A 22,973-nucleotide genomic window follows, 5' to 3' on the forward strand; every position below is an offset into this window, starting at 1 on the left:
ATCAATTATTGTGGTCTAAAGCCAGGTGTTTCAGTTTCATTGTTCAACCCCTGTATATACTGCAGGGGTCTGCAATTAAGTTAGGCCGCGGGCCAGATATTTTTTTTAAGGCATTACGTGGCCATAAAATAAAAATAAAAATTCTGTGCTACTACAGACTAGTAGCTGCTCTCCAGCCCAGAGGGTTGTTGAACCTAATTACAGAACAGGTAAGCTCAAGAAGAAGAAAAAATAAATAAAATAAAGAAACACACCGGCTAGTGAATTGGGACACAGCGGAGAAAAAAAAAAAAAAAAAACATACGCCCTTTTAAGGAGATAGGGAGCCCAAGAACAGGTGGAAAAACAAGATCGATGGAAACTAAAGTCATCTTACTTCACCCTCATTTAAATCTCACAAATGCAGAAAACAAGACTTTTCTGCTGCTGCTTCATAAGGATTCATGAAGAAGCAATCCATACTCACCAGCTATTTTATCTCCCTGAGGAAACAAGAGAGACTACTGCCACTTACACACACTGCAGCTGTGAGCTATAACCTTACACACCATCAAAGACACCCAACTAACGCTGGACTATGGGCTCCAGCCAGTCCCTATGGCAACTGGGCCGTATCCAAGAGTACAGACGATAAAAGGACAAAGAGCGATGAAGAATGACTCTGAATTTTATAAGCTGTGATTAGTGGAGGAAGAAGATGGATGATCACAAGCCATCAAACCGAGCTGAACTGCTTGTTTTTTTTTTCTTTTTGGCACCAGGAGTAAAGCAGCATAACGTTATCCAAAAGCAGTGTGTAAGACTGGTGGAGAAAGAGATCATGATGCCAAGATGCATGAAAACTGTGAATACATTGATTTCTGCACTCATGTTTTCTTTGCATTATTTAAGGTCTGAAAGCTCTGCATCTTTTTTTTGTTGTTGTGGTTATTTCTGACATTTCATTTCATTTTCTGCAAATAAATGCTCTAAATGACGATATTTTTATTTATAATTTGGGAGAAATGTTGTCTGTAGTTTATAAAATAAAACGACAATGTTCATTTTACTCAAACATAAACCTATAAATAGCAAAATCAGAGAATCTGACATATTTGACATACGTTTTTACCAATTTCTTATATCATGTAATAGAAATAGTGACAGCCCTAAAGCCTGTGGTCACATGCTGTAAGCGTTAGTATTTATAAAAATGCAAAAAAATATGAATTCTAGAATAAAATGGGAGGTACAGTACTTGCAGAACAAAGCAGAACAAAGCATCCACTTTACCTTTGAGTTTATTCTGGATGTCCAGCGCTATGTCCAAGGGGTAAAAGGGAAGGACAGGATCAGTGCTTAGACGCAGGATGGCCTCTGCTGTCATCTAAATCAATAAAAGGAAAAGGAAAAAAGAGAATATAATAATGGCTGTGTGAGGCTGTTTAAGTTCTATGACCTTTAAAAAGATAAAAGCACATTATTGAGTAAAAATAAATCTTTAACAGGAAATTTCTCAGCACTGTGACTAAAGTCTCCGAGTGCTGGAGTTATTATTGTGGCTCTGCTGTTCTACGTAAATGAAAGTATTAATGTATATAATTACCTGACTAATTGTGTTGTGACTTCAGTAGTTTAACTCTGATTAACAGTCTGCAGTTACACATTTAATGCAGTTCTCAACATTTCCTGTTTTTTTTCTGCTTTCTTTCAGTGCTAACAAATCACAGTAAATTCACAGTGAACTTCTGTTCTGGAAAACGAAACTAAAACTCCTTTAAAAAGGCTTTAATGCTCCTTACAACCTGACTGGTAGAATTGAAACATAAGTAGTACAGGATTATAAGGAGCACTGACGATTTTTGGGAAAATTAAAGTTTAAATTTTTAGTTTGCCTTATAGTGCGAAAAATGTGGTTTGTGTTATTTTTGTATGGCTACCGTTTAGCATTTTCCTCCCATAAGCCAGACACTACACTCTTGGTGTTTTGGTGGGTTTGGCCCTGTTGTCCTTGCCGTGCCCCTTTATCGATCCCCCCTCTGTCCCCCGGGTCCCGGCCCCTGCTGTTGGTCAGTTCTGAGACTCTGGTCCAGCACCTGCTGGTCACATTCATTTGACTGCAGCTCAGAAACATCTGTTCCAGGCTATTCCTGGACCCTGATCCACTGAAGATGTTTAATTCATTCATGCACATAAGCACATATGCAGCCCACACACACACACACACATACGTATGCTATTCATAGGATTTCGACTGTGTGTGTTTATGAATGTGTGTGTGTGTGTGTGTGTGTATGAGGATAGGAAGTCCAATTTATTTGACTGTTTGATCTCCCCAGACTTCTGTGGAACTTCTGACCCTTTTCTGCACCTGGGTCAGATAGAGATGTGGCGGGGAGGCGGTGTAATATGAATATATGTGTGTGTGTGTGTGTTTGTGTTTGTGTGTGTGTGTGGTTAAGGCTCATGGCTCAGAGAGCTGAACCTAGCCAACCCTGTCAGCCCTGAGGCGGGACTACTCTGACCTCCCCTGACAAAACCCAGCCTGTCTCAGGCAGTGGAATGGGAGAGTCTATAGCCTTAAAAGTCAAAGCTTTCATGTTCAGTTCCAAGATCTACAGTTTGTTGTCATGCTTCACACGTCCAGAAAGTCTTTAACAGCTCAACATTACGATAATAAGCTCCTGCATCCAGTGGCTCTTCTTTTTCTGAATGTGGTGTTCAAACAGGACAATGCTCGTTCACATACTGCTGTCGTCTCAAGAGATTGCCTTATGCCCGGATCAGACTACACCATTTTTCCATTTTCTTCCCAATTTACACGGCCAATTACCCACTCATTAGGACTCCCCCTATCACTAGTAATGCCCCAACACACCAGGAGGGTGAAGACTAGCACATGCTTCCTCCGATACATGTGAAGTCAGCCACCACTTCTTTTCGAGCTGCTGCTGATGCTGTAGCATTACCGAGCAGTCAGCAAGTTTGGAGGAAAGCGCAGTGACTCGGTTCTGATACATCAGCTCACAGATGCCCTGTGCTGCAGACATCACTGTAGGACTGATGTGGGGAGAGAGCGCCATCTACCCACCCGGAGGGAGCAGGGCCAATTTTGCTCCCTCTGAGCGCCGGCAGCTTGATGGCAAAGCAGCATAAGTGGGGGTTCGAACCTGCGACCTCCTGACATGAAATTGAAGCCCAGTCTCCCACATGGTAGCTCACTGGCAGGCGGTGGTGTTATCCACTGCACCCCACCAACCACCAACCAACTATACAAATAAACATATTCTGTTTTTTTTTTTTTTTTTTTTTTATTGTTTGCTAAATAATTCCATGTTTTTTTTCATAGTCTGAATTACTTGAATTTATGTACAATGTTGAACATTTTAAAATGTTTAAAATGTAAAACCATTAAAAGAACCAATGAAAAAAACACTTAAGATATGTCCAAACTTTTTACTGATAGTGCACATATTTACATGATGAATAGTAGCAAATTCTGCATTTAAAAGTGTTCTGTGCATTTAAATCCCACATTTTGCATTTCTATATTTTTGAAGTACTAGAGAAAACTAGGAACGGAAGCTGTACCTACAGGAAGCAGAGTTAGCAGAAATAACCAATGACTAATCATTGACTAATCAAAAATGATTAGTTGCAGCATTAATAATGCCCTACGTGCCTGATATGCCACTCGACAGCCATCACTCACATGGAGGAGCATTGTAGAAAAAATACAACCAACCACATGGCATTCTTAAATATGGTAAAGGCATAGAATTGAGTTCCCTAGGAACTCATCTGGAGTGTCCTCAGGACCCATGATTTTTTATGGGTCTATGTCTCATGGACTGTACGATGCCAAGAATACATCTAGCCACCTTCTCTCCTCAATGTCCATCAATAAATCCCACCAATACCTTGCAGAGCAAAGTGTTAAAATGGAAATATAGTCGAACGAAAAAACACCATGTGGCTCAACATCAATAAGATGGGCCACAAGCCAATGGCACCATTTAGATTGATGGCCAAGACCTCATCAAAATAATCCAGTTCAAGTACCTTGGTTCCATTATGACCTCTGAACCTGACGCCTACGCAGAGATTCAGGCCTGTGTCAATATTGTATCTCAAAGGTTAATCCATCTCAAGGCAAAGATCTGCATTACCATGGTTTGACCTGTGGATCGGAATGATGGTAGCTCCCCCACCAGGCATAAAAAAAAACCCTGGATGGGATGGAGATAAAGATGATGCATTGGGAATTAATATGCTTGACTTCATCATAGGTATAAGCCAAAAAGTGAACAGGGTACATGTCAAATACTACAAACATATGGGGGGCACATCTTCAGTGATAGGGTTCCACCATGCAAAGCGATGAAAACTTGATATCCAAGCCCTTCAGTTCAACCAAGGCATGAAGCAATCTAATGAGACTACCTAAGAAATGGTGGCTAAATTGAATCACAGAGCGCAGTAGAAATGCAGTTTGCAGGTGTCACCCCAGAAGATGCCCTCAATCAGAAGAAGTTTAATAGTAATAACTCCAGAAAAGGAGCTAAAGGAGGAGTGAAATAAAAAAAAGATGAAAAAGAACAAGACAGGGCTGGTACATCTGGGGGCAGTGTGTAGCAGCACTTAATCAAGATAGCCAAGTTACCCTAGCAGCTAATGCCTGTCTTTACAAAGCTTACAAAGAAGACAAACTACCTCATTAGGTAGAAGGTTGGTGTAGTGGGTTTTAGATATGTAGAAGGTTGGTGTAGTGGGTTTCAGATATGTAGAAGGTTGGTGTAGTGGGTTTCAGATATGTAGAAGGTTGGTGTAGTGGGTTTCAGAAATGTAGAAGGTTGGTGTAGTGGGTTTCAGATATGTAGAAGGTTGGTGTAGTGGGTTTCAGATATGTAGAAGGTTGGTGTAGTGGGTTTTAGATATGTAGAAGGTTGGTGTAGTGGGTTTCAGATATGTAGAAGGTTGGTGTAGTGGGTTTCAGAAATGTAGAAGGTTGGTGTAGTGGGTTTTAGATATGTAGAAGGTTGGTGTAGTGGGTTTCAGAAATGTAGAAGGTTGGTGTAGTGGGTTTCAGATATGTAGAAGGTTGGTGTAGTGGGTTTCAGATATGTAGAAGGTTGGTGTAGTGGGTTTCAGATATGTAGAAGGTTGGTGTAGTGGGTTTCAGATATGTAAAAGATTGGTGTAGTGGGTTTCAGATATGTAGAAGGTTGGTGTAGTGGGTTTCAGATATGTAGAAGGTTGGTATAGTGGGTTTCAGATATGTAGAAGGTTGGTGTAGTGGGTTTCAGATATGTAAAAGATTGGTGTAGTGGGTTTCAGATATGTAGAAGGTTGGTGTAGTGGGTTTCAGATATGTAGAAGGTTGGTGTAGTGGGTTTTAGATATGTAGAAGGTTGGTGTAGTGGGTTTCAGATATGTAGAAGGTTGGTGTAGTGGGTTTCAGATATGTAAAAGATTGGTGTAGTGGGTTTCAGATATGTAGAAGGTTGGTGTAGTGGGTTTCAGATATGTAAAAGATTGGTGTAGTGGGTTTCAGATATGTAGAAGGTTGGTGTAGTGGGTTTCAGATATGTAGAAGGTTGGTGTAGTGGGTTTCAGATATGTAGAAGGGTGATGTAGTGGGTTTTAGATATGTAGAAGGGTGATGTAGTGGGTTTCAGATATGTAGAAGGTTGGTGTAGTGGGTTTTAGATATGTAGATGGTTGGTCTATTTGTTTTTGGTAGACATGTAGAAGGTTGGAATAGTGGGTTTCAGAAGACTTGAATAAGGTTGGTGTAGTAGGACGCAGAAGATGTGTGAAGGTTGGTGTAGTGGGATTTAGGAGATGTATAGAAGGTTGGTGTAGTGGGTTTCTGGTTGGTGTAGTGGGTTTCAGGAGATGTATAGAAGGTTGGTGTAGTGGCGTTCTGGAGATGTATAGAAGGTTGGTGTATTGGCGTTCTGGAGATGTATAGAAGGTTGGTGTAGTAGGTTTCTGGTTGGTGTAGTGGGTTTTAGGAGATGTATAGAAGGTTGGTGTATTGGCGTTCTGGAGATGTATAGAAGGTTGGTGTATTGGCGTTCTGGAGATGTATAGAAGGTTGGTGTAGTGGCGTTCTGGAGATGTATAGAAGGTTGGTGTAGTGGGTTTCTGGTTGGTGTAGTAGGTTTTAGGAGATGTATAGAAGGTTGGTGTATTGGCGTTCTGGAGATGTATAGAAGGTTGGTGTATTGGCGTTCTGGAGATGTATAGAAGGTTGGTGTATTGGCGTTCTGGAGATGTATAGAAGGTTGGTGTAGTGGCGTTCTGGAGATGTATAGAAGGTTGGTGTAGTGGGTTTCTGGTTGGTGTAGTAGGTTTTAGGAGATGTATAGAAGGTTGGTGTATTGGCGTTCTGGAGATGTATAGAAGGTTGGTGTATTGGCGTTCTGGAGATGTATAGAAGGTTGGTGTATTGGCGTTCTGGAGATGTATAGAAGGTTGGTGTAGTGGGTTTCTGGTTGGTGTAGTGGGTTTTAGGAGATGTATAGAAGGTTGGTGTAGTGGGTTTCTGAAGATGTATAGAAGGTTGGTGTAGTGGGTTTCTGAAGATGTATAGAAGGTTGGTGTAGTGGGTTTCAGGAGACATGTGCAGACAGTTTGTGTAATGGTTAGCAGCAGACATCTGTAGAGTGTCAACATGTGTTGAACGTCATTGTAATGGTTTTCACTAGAGAAATGTGAAGAAAGCTACTGCTGTGTGTTTCAGAGTGAATATAAAGAAAAAGGATCATAAACCCCAGCCTACAGTTGGAGTGGGAGAGGCACAACGTTGAGAACCACAGTCTTAAACAACATCCTAAAACACAAGAAATCCCATCCTTCTCTTTCTTTAAACTTGCGATCACTGCAGCTTACAAAAAAATGTGTAATTTCTTTGTTAAGTGCAATTTTTAATTTTTATGCGACTTCTTATTCCATGCAGAGTGAAAGTAGGACTGCTGTGGTAACCAGTAAGAAGAAAAGATCTGAGCGTTGATTTGAGCAGGGTGAGTAATAATATCACCCAACGTATTCATCACAGCTACGTAGAGCACAAGGACAGAAAAAGGCTGTAATTTCTTATTTATGGCCTTATTTTTGGAACTGCTCTCAGGCTCTTTCTCTTGAGAAAGTGGCAGGAGTCACGTGAGCTGGAGCAGGCAGTAGGAAGGAGCAGATCGTAACTATGCCGAGTGACAGAACGAACAAAGAGGCACAATGATTTCTTGACTGGAATGGAAATGCAGGAAATTGCAGAACTGAAATGTGTTACTAAACGTGCCTTCATCTCCACATGTCTGTTGTCATGTCTACAGCTGTGGCTGAGGCAAACAATGTCGGGGAAGCATTTGTTGTGCGTTGCCGCTGCTGTATCAGCGTGAGGGGAGGTTTCATATTTCTGCCTGACATAAAAATCAACATAAAATCTACGAGAAAAATGAAAACAGCTTCACGTTTGCAAACTTCATTACAGAACAGAGCACAAATGGTTCTGTCTGCATCATTTCTGCACTGTCACATGCTTACAGGAGCTTTCTCATATCTTCCAGTAGGGGTGGGTGATATGGTCCTATAAGAATATATCACAATATTTCAAGGTATTTTTGTGATTCTAGGCAATATAAAAAGTATAAAAAGTAGCATGATAATTATCATGATTTTCCTTGGTTCAGTGGTTGTTGGGATCAGCAATTTTAGTTAAATATATCATACAGCAGATGAACACAGTGATATTTGAAAAGTGAAATATAGTTTGTAGGATTTATTGAAAGTGTGCAATAATTATTTAAACTAAATCAGGCAGGTGCATACATTTTAGCACCATTTTTATTGATTTTATTGATTCGAACAGCAAAATTTGTTTGGAAATCTTAGTGACGCTTGACCTACATTTACATTTAGGTGAATCTAATTATGAGAAAGGGCTAAGGTGGCAACATGAGAGCCTCAAAACACTCAAACTCTACACTCAAACTCTCAAATGACCTGAAAACAAAATATGTTCAACATCATGGTTTAGAGGAAGGATATAAAAAGCTCAATAATCTCAGAGATTTCAGCTGCAGTTTCCACTGTGAGGAACAGAGTGAGGAAATGGAAGAACCACAGACACAGTTCTAGTTAAGACCTGAAGTGACAAAACAAGAAAAATCTCAGATAATCAGAGGAGAAGGATGGTGAGAACAGTGAGAACAGTCAACATAATCACAGACCTCCAGAGCTCCAAAGACATCATCTACAACATCATCCTGCTGCAGATGGAGTCACTGTGCATCGTTCACTATTCACTATTCAGCTCACTTTACACAAGGAGAGGCTGTATGGGAGAGAAATGGAGAAGAAGACTTTTCTGAGCACACGCCACAAACAGAGTCGCTTGAGGTATGCTAAAGCTAAAGCACATTTGAACAAGCCAGCTTCATTTTGGAATAAGGCTCTGTGGGATTACAGATGTGTGCAGATCCCTCCTCAAAGCGAAATGTGCTACTTAGAAGAATCTAAAGTATAAAGTATATTTTGGTTTCTTTAAAGATCTTATTCCATTGTTTTTTATTCATTTTAAATGTCTGGTTTGGTTGTGGTCTCTAATATGAATAAATGCCATGTGAGCTGTTTTTGAGACAAAAAAAAAGCTCTGGTGTTTATGTATAAGCCTACTTTATTTCACTAAATTACTGGTCTCTGAAGAAAGACAGGATTTGGCTCTTGTTCATGAATATTTATACATGCAAACATATCGCCTCTGATTGGCTAACAGCACTGCAGTCTACCTGCATTCCCCCCCCACAGTCAATTTTACAGCTCTAAAACTCTTCTAAAGATACAGCACTGAGTGCTAGACAAAGTTCAGCCTTAAACTTCGCTTAACGTCAGACGTCAGATTGGCATTGATAACGTTTCTATCAGCTTAACTAACACTAATAAACTCTTACTTTAGACTTGGTGATTCAGTGCTTGGCCAGTTTCACCACGTCGAAGCCCCAGAGTTGCTCTGTCGAGTTGTGCTACCTTGTCAAACCGTGCTTCCCTAGTGTATATTTAAGGTCTCTGTAAAATGCAGAATCCACCGGAGATCCAGTTTAAACCTGTAGTTACTTACACAAGATAGCTAACGCTAACTAGCTAGTATAAACAGAGCTGTAAGCTCTTTAGCTAATGAGGCAGTGTCTGCTCTGCTGCAGCCCGGCTTCAGCTCTGTCTGTGGTCGGTCCAGAGGCAAGGTGGGTGGGGCCATGAATACTTTTTCAACGGATGACGTAGATGCAGAGATTTTTCTGATCGACTCGTTTTTCTGAGTATGTTCTTTAACTAGCTGCTGCAGACCATGGAGGATGAGGAAGAGTTTCATGTGCAGCATCATATACAACTCTATAGAGTTAGAGAGGTCTATAGCATTTCACAAAGAACAAGAAAAAGTGGATTTTATAGAAAGGAAACTTTTAAGACTCTATGTTTAGTAAATAATTACACGTCTTCGATATACAATTTACAGTGTAAAAAAAATGATAAAAAGAAAGAAAACACATTGAATGAGATAATATGTGCACTCTAAAAAACAGATGTACGATATAAGTACTTTTTTTGTACTCAAAGGTAAACTCTTCATTATTGTACCCTCAAAGGTACAATATTGGTCTTTACAGGGTCAGATTTGTTCCCTCTGAAGTACAAAGTAATTTCTAACAGCAATAAGTACAAAATCCAGTACCATTTATTCGGCCAAAAGGTACATTCAGTATTCTGTATCACTGCACTAATAAACAATATATATTTTAATTATACATTTTTTATTTAAAAAACAGACAATTTTGGATCATCAAGTTCTTGACACATATTCAGTTGATGATAATGTTTGTAATCTTTATTGGCACAAAAACCATGGGGACAAAAAAGGACTTTCACTGAAAGGTACTTTTTTGTACCTCAATATAAGGTACAGCCCCAGCAACAAGCTTTGTACCCTTTTAGGTACAAATCTGTACTTATATTTCTTAGAGTGTGTCCAAACTTTTGAATGGTACTATATTTACTTAAATTATCAAAAAAAAAAAATATATATATATATACATATACATATAAAAATATTAGAATCTCTTTTTTTTTCTGGGTCTCAGGAAGATATGGGTTGTTGGGTAATTCCAGTCTATTAAGGTTTAAATATAATGAATATGAATCTTTTTCCACCAAAAAAAAAAAAAAAAAAAAAAAATCTTCTTGAAGGTTCCATGCCTGCTGGTTCCAACTGACTTGGCTGCACATTATTGTGAGTGGTGTGTGTGTGTGTGTGTATGAGTAGTGTGTGTGTGTTTGTGCTTCTGGCTCTCCAGACCGTGGCGGAGCACTGCAGGGCTTTGCAGGAGAATATATTTGAGTATATTAGAGGAGTTAAGGGAGAAGAAGCAACATTCATTAAAGCATCTGGCGCTTATTGACAGCAGAGGGCTCTCTTGGAGAAGCTTAGCGCTGCTGACAGAATGCTGAATACTAACTCAGCAGCAGATAGAAGCAGAGCGGGGTGGGGGGGGGTGGGGGGGGGGGTGGGGTGGGGGTGGGGGGGGGGGGTGGGGGGGGGTACAGAACCAGACAGACCCGGGCTCAAGTATTCTGAGGGGGTTTTGCGTCTCCTGCTGCATTATCTTATTCCGGGGGTCACTGCTTAAAATGGCTCTGCTGAATGAATGCATGCATGGTGGGATGCTCTGCTGGACGGGGGTCTGGACATGTAGACGTCGGACGTGTTGATGTCTGAATGTTTTATGTATTGGATTTTGGGAGAGCTGGACTGTTCGAAGGGCTTCGAAGGAAAGTTACCCTTATACAGCACCCTTCCAGGAACTCAAGGACATTGAGGGTTGAAGCATTTAACCCTTTGAACTCTAGGCTGTTTTGGTGTGTTTTTCTTCATTTTTGTCAGTTCCTATTTTCAGGTCTTATAACACAGTAATTATATCAGACAGACACATGCCCTGATCTCTTTTACTCCAGAAGACATACGGCTGCTCATGAATATAATCATAGCAGAAGGAAGCAGAATTATAGTTATATTTTCCTGGAACTGATCATGTTTTGCTTAAAATGTTACCAAGCGCCTGTTTTTTTTTTTTTTTGTTTTACTTATTTTTGAATGTATACACTTTAAATATATTCACACCTAAGATATATTTTTAAAAATGGTTAGACTAGAAGGTTTATGAGTTGAAAGCATAAGAATACTAATGTTTATAAGTTCATTACATGGATTATTCATTATTATTTTGATAAAAAAAACATCAGGGTGCATTTATTTCTTATTTTTCTTGATAATCACACCTCTAGGATACATGTAGATTACTAAAAAAAAAAACTGACATTCAGAGCAGTGTATTTTAGAAGTATATTGAATTACATTAAAGTAATGCTAATGCTAAGTAAAAAAAAATTAAATACACTATATTGTACTTTTAAAAAATAAGTAAGATCAACGTTTAAAATCCCTTTCAAACCCCTGATAAAAGCATAATATTAATGTACTTTTAATATATTTAAGTAAGTACATAAATGCTATAAGTATATTTACAGCATACTTGAACATTTCTCAATATGTTTTATGTACAATTGAGTATTCATTTTTTTCACCAGTGTATACACACTCATAAAGCTGAGAAGCAGAAGCCAATCACACAAAGCATACTCTCAACCGGAAACAACTGTTCCTGAATCATATCTGTGTAGTATGACATACTCTTTGAGTATGTGGAGTAATGAAGCAGTAACTTTATTTAGCCAAACTACAGTGTGAGTCGCCACCTATCGATAATGTATCGCAAATGATATTGATAGGGTTTTGGAAATGTAGATGTCAGATATGTTAATGTCTAAGCGATCCAACCTTACACCCTGCACAAGGCATGTTGCAACGCTCATTGCTATCCTACACCCTGTGAATGGTATATTTTCACACCTTGCAAATGCACCATTTCAATAGCAACAATGCTTACGAACATATCTAGGGCAATATTCGTGGTGATCTGAAAGTGAGGTGTGTTTGGGTAATTTTTTGGTGTGTTGCTATCTTGGCAGTGGAGAACACAGGTGCTCTACTGACTGATTTGAACCCCGTTGACAGTCAAGAGTCAGACACCCATTGCTATCTTGGCAATGCAGGTGTGTACACCTCCACGCATCATCATTAAATAGAATATAGAATAAAGTAGCATAGCTGTTCTGATAAATGAGCTGCTGGAGCTCTTTCACAGTGTGAACGAGTAGGTCAGTTTCACCTGCAGAAAAGTGTTACTGTGCCATCAAAATAGCAATTCGCCAAAGACAGAGCGCACCTGGCTCTTAAAGGGAATGACAATTGACATGCTTATTGTTTTTTTATATATATATATATTACGCCCAAAACACATCCATGATTAATTAAGATAATTAGTACATGCTTTTTGTGTGCCGTGTAAGATGTACTTTTCCTGTGGTTACGATAGCAAAGTCACACTGACAAACCCTAAAACAAGCTGCTTGATGCACGGTTGACGGCTTGCATTTACTAGATCACTAAAATAGGATGCTAGAAAGATGCTAAACAATCACCAGAGTACAATACACACAAAAACTATACTCCATCCTTACAATACAAACACACACAGCAGCCATGGTGAGATGCTGCAGCCAATCATGTACAGCATACTCTCCACAGCAAACAACCACAGAGACATAGGACACAGTGATGATCTACAGCATATCTGGGTATACACACTGACATACAGCTCTTGAAAAAAAATAAGAGCCCACTTAAAAATGATGAGTTTCTTTGATTTTAATCAATTGAAAACCTCTGGAATATAATCAAGAGGAAGATGGATGATCACAAACCATCAAACCACCAAACTGAACTGCTTGAATTTTTGCACCAGGAGTAAAGCAGCATAAAGTTATCCAAAAGCAGTGTGTAAGACTGGTGGAGGAGAACATGATGCCAAGATTCATGAAAACTGTGATTAAAAACCAACCAGGGTTATTTCACCAAATATTGATTTCCGAACTCTTAAAACTTTATGAGGTCTGAAAGCTCTGCATCTTTTTTTTTGTTTTGTTATTTCAGCCATTTCTCATTTTCTGCAAATACATGCTCTAAATTACAATATTTTTATTTGGAATTTGGGAGAAATGTTGTCTGTAGTTTATAGAATAAAACAACAATGATCATTTTACTCAAACATAAACCTATAAATAGCAAAATCAGAGAAACTGATTCAGAAACTGAAGTGATCTCTTATTTTTTTCAGTGCTGTACACTCATTCACACATGTATTGAAACATATTAATACATATGGACATTGATATTTTTCATGAGAATCAAAAGATTACTGACTGTGTTTCAATCAGATTGTAAAATCTTTGGTCTGCCCTGTTGCCAGATTTATCGCTATTGAGCATTTATATTACCAGTTGGCATAAAAGCTGTAACATACTATGACTTTAACCCTTGTGTGGTGTTCATATTTTTGTTACTCGTTTACTTTGTTACTTCTATTTAATTCATCAAAATTAAGCAATTTTACATTAAAATGCTTTACACATGCTCGCTTCACCTAAATTGCAAGAAATATAAACAGCTTACATGGTTAATATTTGCCCTTTACCTTTCTTATGTTACATTTCTTTCAAAAAGTGCTACTCTTTTTTTATTAGTTTTTTAATAAAATGTAAAAGAAAATGAATTAAACTCAAGATATGAGTAGAAAATTTGTTTAGTTTCAAATTTACAAATGAAGCAATGTTTATTAGCCCTTGGCCAAACATACTGTATGTAATATAAATGTGTGTGTGGGGGGGGGCTGCACAGTGTGTGTTTATCGAAAATGTGTTTTGATATATGTTTTTCACAAAAAAAATTGCCAATGCCAATGAGTTTGAGTTAGAAAAAATATTTTTTTTAGTATCATTTGATGAAAAATGAAAACGGGTCCCACAGACCCGAACACCACACAAGGGTTAAACCAATTAAGTAGGAGAAAAACACATTTCCAGGAGGAAAGTAATGAGGATATAAGAAGAGGTGGAAACTCCACCCAGGTAGGGACTTAAACTGAAGACCCCAGTCCTGAGAGTCACTGAATGTGATTTCCAGTTCTGTGTGCTTGATACAAACATTTCATCTTCTTCTATGACTCAGAGTGGTATATATGTCCAGAGTGTATATATGTAAGAGTGTGAAGAGTGTGAATGGAAACTGTGTACAAAAGTATTTGCAGAGAATGCTTCTTTTGAGAGCTGTCTTCTTCACTTCTAATGGACATGGAGAGAGCAAATTCAATCCCATCCTAATGTATTTGAAGGACATTTGCTCTTTCAAGTGCATTTCAAGCACCCTAAGCCTGAATAGAGTGAATAAGACTTTTCGCGGCACAATGCTGCTTTTAGATCACTGTGTTCATGCTTTTTCCTGTGTTTTTTAGGGTATATCATAATGGATAGGGATCAGCTGTGTGACAGAGTTAACTCAGTACACAGTAAAGTCTACAGTGTTGAAAACACAGCGTAAACTGGCTTTCTAGGTGTTTTATTTCTAACAACCTTTAAAATCGAATAATTCACAAGGTTAGGGACCTATTGTACACCCTGCACAAGGTAAGATCACGTTTCAATGCTCGTTGCTATCTTACACCCCGTCAACAGTCTATATTCACTGCTTGCGTCCACGCTGTTAAAAAAAAAAAAAATGCATCGGAATCGGCGTGGGCATGTTGATATCCTGGCAGCGAAAAACACATGTGCCCCACTGACCGATTTAAACCCTGGCAACAGTCAATCGTCACCTGTCCATACCTAATGTAGCTACACATGTACAAAGCAGAATAAATAATAAAATAACATTGCTGTTCCCTTAAATGAGCTGCTGGTGTATCTTCAGGTCAGTATCCACTGCTGAGACACACAAAAGCTTCACGCTGTTAAGATACAACCACGCCAAAGTCAGAGCTCACCTGACTCTTAAAGGGAATGACTCCCGGCATCCTGATTGGTTTATTTCACATTACACTCAAAACACAGTGTCAGTGTGTCTTATGAAACCAAAGACACACTGACACGCCCCAAAAATCAAGCGGCTCAATAAAAAATTGACGTCTCGCCTATAGATGTTAAAATTAAACTCTTCACAGTGTATTCTCTGTCAGAGGCTCCGCCTCTTGTGTTTGGGTTTTAAGCGTATTTATGTTGTTTAGAGGTTATATTTGTTTGGGCATATGCAATAAAATCGACAACATTTTTGAGCACTCATCCATATTGTGAAATCGCAATATCCTTCACAGCAGTTCAGTCTATTCTGTATTTGTTTTTTTTTTTGTATCTACTGTATTTACTTTTATTTTTTTGCATTTGCAGTTTATTTATTTTTGTTATAGATTTTAGTTGTTACATTTGTCACATTTGTACTGTACATTTTCTAATCTGTGGAACTTATTTTGTATAAAATAATAAAGTCATAATAAAGTCAAAATTACTCTTTATGAAATGAACAAACATTTATAGATACTTTTGTTTCTACTGAATGTTTGAAACTGTTATATTTATGTTAAGGTTCATCAAAAATATAGTTTATTGTAAAAATACCCTGAAATATTGTGATATTTTTTAGAACCATATCGCTCACACTATATAAAGTCATATGAAAAAGTTTGGGCACCCCTATTAATCTTAATGATTTTTAGTTCTAAATATTTGGGTGTTTGCAACAGCCATTTCAGTTTGATATATCTAATAACTGATGGACACAGTAATATTTCAGGATTGAAATGAGGTTTATTGTACTAACAGAAAATGTGCAATATGCATTAAACCGGACGAGCAGGTGTTGTGCCTACACTGCAGTGGATGTGAGGAACACTCTGCGCAGAGTCAACCCACGAAAAGCTGCAGGACCAGACAACATCCCCGGCAGAGTGCTCAGGGAGTGCGCAGACCAGCTGACAGATGTTCTCACGGACATCTTCAACATCTCCCTGTGCAGCGCCACTGTCCCAACGTGCCTCAAGTCCACCACCATCGTCCCCGTGCCGAAGAAGTCCACAGTGTCCTGCCTCAATGACTACCGTCCCGTTGCACTTACACCCATCATCATGAAGTGCTTCGAGAGGCTAGTCATGAGGAACATCAAGACACGACTGCCCTCTTCACTGGACCCCCTGCAGTTTGCGTATCGTCCCAATCGCTCCACGGACGATGCCATCACCACCACCCTTCATCTCCCCCTCACCCACCTGGAGAAGAAGGACACTTACGTCAGAATGCTGTTTATAGACTTCAGTTCAGCATTCAACACCATCATCCCACAGAACCTCACCAGGAAGCTAAGCTCGCTCGGCCTCAACACCCCCCTCTGCAACTGGATCCTGGACTTTCTGACGGGGAGACCCCAGTCAGTCCGGTTCGGGGGCAGCACCTCCAGCACCATCACACTGAACACTGGGGCCCCCCAGGGCAGTGTCCTGAGTCCTCTGCTGTTCACCCTGCTGACTCATGACTGTGCTGCAAAACACAGTTCTAACAGCTTTATCAAGTTCGCCGATGATACAACCGTGCTGGGTCTCATCACCAAAGGCGACGAGTCAGCATACAGAGAGGAGGTGCAGCGGCTGACAGACTGGTGTACAGTCAACAACCTTCACCTGAATGTGGACAAGACAAAGGAAATGGTTGTTGACTTCAGGAGAGCACAACACACCCACTCTCCACTCAACATCGACGGGTCCTCTGTGGAGATTGTTAAGAGCACCAAGTTCCTTGGTGTGCACTTAGCAGATAACCTCACCTGGACCCTGAACACCAGCTCTACAGCCAAGAAAGCCCAGCAGCGTCTCTACTTCCTCCGGAAGCTGAGAAAGGCCCGTCTCCCTCCACCCATCCTCACACTCTTCTATAGAGGGACCATTAAGAGCATCCTGAGCAGCTGCATCACTGCCTGGTTTGGGACCTGCACCATCTCTGACCGCAAGACCCTCCAGCGTATTGTGAGGACAGCTGAGAGGATCATCAGTGTCTCTCTCCCCTCCATCACGGACATTTACACCACCCACAGCATCTGCAAAGCAACCAGCATTGTGAATGACCCCACCCATCCCTCACACAAACTGTTCTCCCTCCTGCCTTCGGGAAGAAGGTACTGCAGCATCCGGTCCAGCACGACCAGATTCTGCAACAGCTTCTACCCCCAAGCCATCAGACTCCTTAACTGCAGAGACTGAACTGATGGTTTTTCTGTACATGCACACACACTCTTTCCCAGAAAATGGAAAGCACTAAAAACCCTACTACCTCACTGGACTCTATTGCACACTGTGTAATAGAGTAATTACTACCTCACCTGGTCTTTTTTGCACACTGCAAAATTTGCACACTGTCTTGTTATTTATTATTCTTTGTCTGTATGGTGTTGTATTGTCTGTCTGCACTTTTGTACTGTTGCACTATTGTTCTGTCTACACTGTGTTTATGTGCACCATGGTCCTTGGAGGAACGTTGTTTCGTTTCACTGTGTACTCTGTATATAGCTGAAATGACAATAAAAACCACTTTGACTTTGACTTTGACTTTAAACCCAAAATTTGACAGGTGCAAAAGTATGGGCACCCTTATCATTTTATTGATTTGAATACTCCTAACTACTTTTTACTGACTTACTGAAGCACAAAATTGGTTTGGTAACTTCATTGAGCTTTGAACTTCATAGTCTGGTGTATCCAATCATGAGAAAAGGTGTTTAAGGTGGCCAATTGCAAGTTGTTCTCCTATTTGAATCTCCTCTGAAGAGTGGCATCATGAGCTCATCAAAACAACTCTCAAATGATCTAAAAACAAAGATTGTTCAACATAGTTGTTCAGGGGAAGGATACAAAAAGTTGTCTCAGAGATTTAACCTGTCAGTTTCCACTGTGAGGAACATAGTAAGGAAATGGAAGAGCACAGGGACAGTTCTTGTTAAGCCCAGAAGTGGCAGGCCAAGAAAAATATCAGAAGGCAGAGAAGAAGAATGGTGAGAACAGTCAAGGACAATCCACAGACCACCTCCAAAGAGCTGCAGCATCATCTTGCTGCAGATGGTGTCACTGTGCATCGGGCAACAATACAGCGCACTTTGCACAAGGAGAAGCTGTATGGGAGAGTGATGCGAAAGAAGCCATTTCTTCAACTTCTTCTTCTCTGCCTTTCTGATATTTTTCTTGTTCTGCCACTTCTGGGCTTAACAAGAACTGTTCCTGTGGTCTTCCATTTCCTTACTATGTTCCTCACAGTGGAAACTGACATTTAAATGCATAAGTCTTTGCCATTTGGGATCAGATGGATCCAACTAGTCTAAAAACTAAATTTGATTTGCTAAAAAAAGTAATGCTTTTTACAGAAAGTAAATAAACTGGTTTTAAACATAAAATTGGATGAGAATTTTTGTACCTTGCCCCTGATTTTGTCTGGAATGGCTGTGGAAACTTTTGACTGGGATTCCCGCCATCTAGTTTTTGATCAGTTGAGAGTAATGTAGTCATGTGACCACTGGATGGTACATGCAGTGTCTCCATATGAGTATAAAGGGTCAAGTTAAGTGTCATGATGCAGATAACACTTTGTTAAACTGTTTTATATTACCATTTTGGTTGTGGTTCCTATATAAAGACTTTGAAAGCCGTAAATTTAACCTTTTTAAAGTACTGTTGCATTTACAGTAAACGATGCTACCTACTGATCACACTAAGTTTTACAGTTTTACTAAATTACACAGTAAACCAGTTAAACATATAAATCTATGACCCAAATAAAAGAGCGCTCCCGAGAATATATCTGTCTTAAAAGAATACTGTGCAGACCCAGAACCTTCCTTTCTTTATGCTGTTTTTTTTTTCCCGATTGAAATGCATGGGCTGTGTTTTAACCGCACCCCCTCCGCACACAGACACATCAAAGCTGTCTTTGTGGCTTCTGATTTTGCAAGTGGCCTATTTAGTCTCCTGATGGATCTGTACCATTCAGCATGGCCACACCAAGATGAAAGACTACAAATTACATTAATTAGGCTTTCACAAAGTGTCCCCAATCAGTGAACTCAAGGTAAGACGGCCGCCAAAGCAAAAGTGCACTAAGTTTTAGGCGAATGTTGAATTAAAGGTAAAAAAAAAAAGCACAAAAAAGTTGTCTGTTTCCCAACAGACAGAGTCCTGATTAAGGCTGGAGGAACTCTTTAATGTATGCCCGTTAAAAAAAATAAATGAGGTCGCCGGTTCGAATCCTCGCTCATGCAGCTTTACCATCAAGCTGTCGGCGCTCAGAGGGAGCAAAATTGGCCCTGCTCCCTCCGGGTGGGTACAGTAGATGGCGCTCTCTCCCCACACAACTCCTATGGTGATGTCCACAGCACAGGGCGTCTGTGAGCTGATGTATCAGAACCGAGTCGCTGCGCTTTCCTCCAAGCGTTAGCACTGTGATGCTGCTCGGCAATGCTACAGCATCAGCAGCAGTTGGAAAAGAGGCGGAGTCTGACTTCACATGTATCAGAGGAAGCATTTGTTAGTCTTCCCCCTCCTGGTGTGTTGGGGCATTACTAGTGATAGAGGGAGTCCTAATGAGTGGGTTGGGTAATTGGCCGCGTAAATAGGGGAGAAAATGGGAACAATTTGAAATAAAATAAAAATAAATAAATAAAACTTAAAAGTATACTTCAATTGTACAAGAAGTAAACTTAAAGTACATTAATAGTTTTACGTTTGCCCATATTAGTAAACTAGTTATGTAGTTGAAATGTACTACTTGTACACCAAATGCACTTTTTTAAATTTAAAATAATACTTTTATACACAAAAAAATGGGTCTACTACAAGTACAGTGATCCTAGTATATTTACTATTCAATATATACTTAGGAAACATACTTCCACGTTTACCTACTGTATTTTTAGCACTTAAAATCGACTTAAAAAAATCTTTAAATTATCTCAATAATCATCAGTGTGCCTTTAATAATTTGTTGCACTTCATGTACAAATTTTACAGGTCAGGTTGTAAGGAGCAGTAAAGCCACTCCACTAAAGGGCAGCATTATTTAGCCCTAGGCTAACCTCGGCTAGTGTTTAGTTTCTAGCTGTTAGCTGCTAATGTTAATGCTAATGCTGCTGCACCCAGCTTTAGTATAAATCTGGAAATCTAAGGTTACTCAGCAGTGAGACCTGCTGAATTAAAGGGAAAACATGGCAACACCCCTGTTCCTTACTAGTGTTGCATAATGTGTAACATTAAATAGACCAGAAAATAGATGTTTATTGATGGTGCACCTTATAGAAGTGAAATATACGGTAACTTTATTTACTAAAATAAACTGTAAGTAACTTATTAGACAAATCGCCTACAATCAAGGCTTTCTATCCTAAATCTGCTGTGTTGTCATGAACGAGAAATCTGGACTGCTATAGGCCACAGCGAATCCATTAATCTATTAATCCAGGTTCTGTTTTTTGGAATCTGACAATGATCAGGATTAAAGATGAGCTCTTATAGCGAGAGAAACCAGCTTACGAAAAACAATCCTGCCTTCCATCTATCTTCAGATATCTGATATTGTCAATACTGTTGATTTCTCCATAGAAAATTCCAAAACATTTTAGCAAATTGGTTTAAACGAGAAAACAAAACAAATCTGCGAGCGTTTGTCTCCATATGATTTGATCGAAATGAAACACGCATAAAATTATAATTAGCTGAGAATGACAGCCAAGCAGAAAATAAACACTTTGAACACTCGGATTCCCTGAACAAACAGCAGAGCCGACAGATGCTTTTCAGCTCTTGCTGTTTTGTTATTCTGTGTGAAAAAAAATAAAAAGTCCTCAGAATTAGACGCCATATTACGGAAGTTCTTAGTACGAGTTTTTGAGAAACTGATTGTTCTAAACTGTGATTTATCAGGCAAAAAGTTTTGTTCTATAGAAGTTTAGTCACTTTATTTCAGTAACTGTGGAGCCTGGAGTTGAATGCCTCAACTACAGTCATATGAAAAAGTTTGGGCACCCCTATTAATCTTAATAATTTTTAGTTCTAAATATTTGGGTGTTTGCAACAGCCATTTCAGTTTGAACATTTCATGTTCCTCACAGTGGAAACTGACAGGTTAAATCTCTGAGACAACTTTTTGTATCCTTCCCCTGAACAACCATGTTGAACAATCTTTGTTTTTAGATCATTTGAGAGTTGTTTTGATGAGCCCATGATGCCACTCTTCAGAGGAGATTCAAATAGGAGAACAACTTGCAATTGGCCACCTTAAATACCTTTTCTCATGATTGGATACACCTGGCTATGATGTTCAAAGCTCAATGAGGTTACCAAACCAATTTTGTGCTTCAGTAAGTCAGTAAAAAGTGGTTAGGAGTATTCAAATCAATAAAATGATAAGGGTGCCCATACTTTTGCACCGGTCAAATTTTGGTTTAATGCATATTGCACATTTTCTGTTAGTACAATAAACCTCATTTCAATCCTGAAATATTACTGTGTCCATCAGTTATTAGATATATCAAACTGAAATGGCTGTTGCAAACACCCAAATATTTACAACTAAAAATGATTAAGATTAATAGGGGTGCCTAAACTTTTTCATACGACTCTAATTATTAATTGACACAAGTCTAACAATGTAGTGTCAACTAATAATTTGTTGAGACATTACTTAACTATTTAACAATAAAAGTTTTTAGCATAATAAGTTAGCATATATAGGGTATATTTTGGTAACACTACTTGGATGGTCCATTATTGATGCTGAACTAACATTCAATTAACATTCAATAAATGTCTATTATATCCAATTGTATTGCAGTTGGTTTCTATGGTCCAAATCAGAGACTGTAAAAAAAGATGGACGCCGTGTCTCTGTTCCCATTCATTCAATGAAAACGAAGCCAAAATCTTCCTCCATGCTGGCAATCCTGAAACCCGAGTCTGTAGAGCGCAGTAGAGACCAGAGGAGGGAGAAAGACTGTGGAGAGACAGCCTACTCATTTAAATAACCCCACCCCTGAGGGCTGCCTCCACAGAGATATACACAGTCTATGGTCCCACCCATACAGTCATTGGTCCCACCCTGGCTATAGGTGTAACCGAGCCCTTTTACACACCAATAACCACACCTTTTTAAATAGAGCTGAATAACGTTTAAAAAAATTAATTCTGTGGGGATATAAAATTTAACAATATAAGCAGAGGTTACACTAGCTGCTGCATTTAAATAATGGAGATAGAATTACAGTATATTGGAAAAAACAAACGTGATTGAAAGTTGTCTATTTTGCCTGTTTTGAAACCTATGGGGATGGGTGGAGTTACACAGCTTTCTGCAACCGAACAGCAGCAGGGGGCGCCCGACCTGTGGTGGCTTCACTTTTGAGAGACGATGCTCTGTCCAGCTTTACACAGTCTATGGTCCGAATCAGTGAGCAGTGAACGCTGCACATTACCGCATGTGTAAACAGCATGAAGCAGCAGAGACAGTGTTTGTTCATAGCTATGGTGACTAATTAGCATTAGCTAATTAGCTAATGAGTGGACATCTGGAAATCGAGGCTGTAAATTAATGTAAATAAATGGAAGCATTTTACTCAGCCAAATAAACAGTTTTCAGGAGAGAAATCTGTGCGCTCGTTTGACTTGTCTGACTTGTCTGAAAAAGTTTTTTTAATTACAGTTTTGTTTACTTTACTAATTTAGCTTAGCTTTACAGGTCTCGCCACCCAGTGGCGAGACCTGCTGAATTTAGAAGGAAAACATGGCAACACCCCTGTTCCTTACTACTAGTAACTAGTGTCACATAAAATGCACCTTATAATCCGCTGCACTATATGTATTAAAACAGACAAGAAATTTTTTTGTAAATTTTTTTTTTTTTTTTTTTAATGTTTATTGATAATGCGTCTTATAATCCGATGCACCTTATAGTGTGAAAAATATGGTAAG

At 39.3% G+C, this 22,973-nt stretch overlaps 1 protein-coding gene across 1 annotated transcript in view; it reads right to left on the reverse strand.

Moving 5' to 3' along the window:
• Positions 1 to 22,973, reverse strand: part of LOC103021590 (inactive N-acetylated-alpha-linked acidic dipeptidase-like protein 2) — a 678,577-nt gene that overhangs the window by 47,615 nt on the left and 607,989 nt on the right. Inside the window, exon 12 of the mRNA XM_049465756.1 lies at positions 1,273 to 1,366. Coding sequence (XP_049321713.1) covers positions 1,273 to 1,366 — 94 coding nt within the window. The remainder of the gene's footprint in view (positions 1 to 1,272; positions 1,367 to 22,973) is intronic.

Source organism: Astyanax mexicanus, chromosome 16, assembly GCF_023375975.1.
Source record: "Astyanax mexicanus isolate ESR-SI-001 chromosome 16, AstMex3_surface, whole genome shotgun sequence".
NCBI classification, from domain to species: Eukaryota; Metazoa; Chordata; class Actinopteri; order Characiformes; family Acestrorhamphidae; genus Astyanax; species Astyanax mexicanus.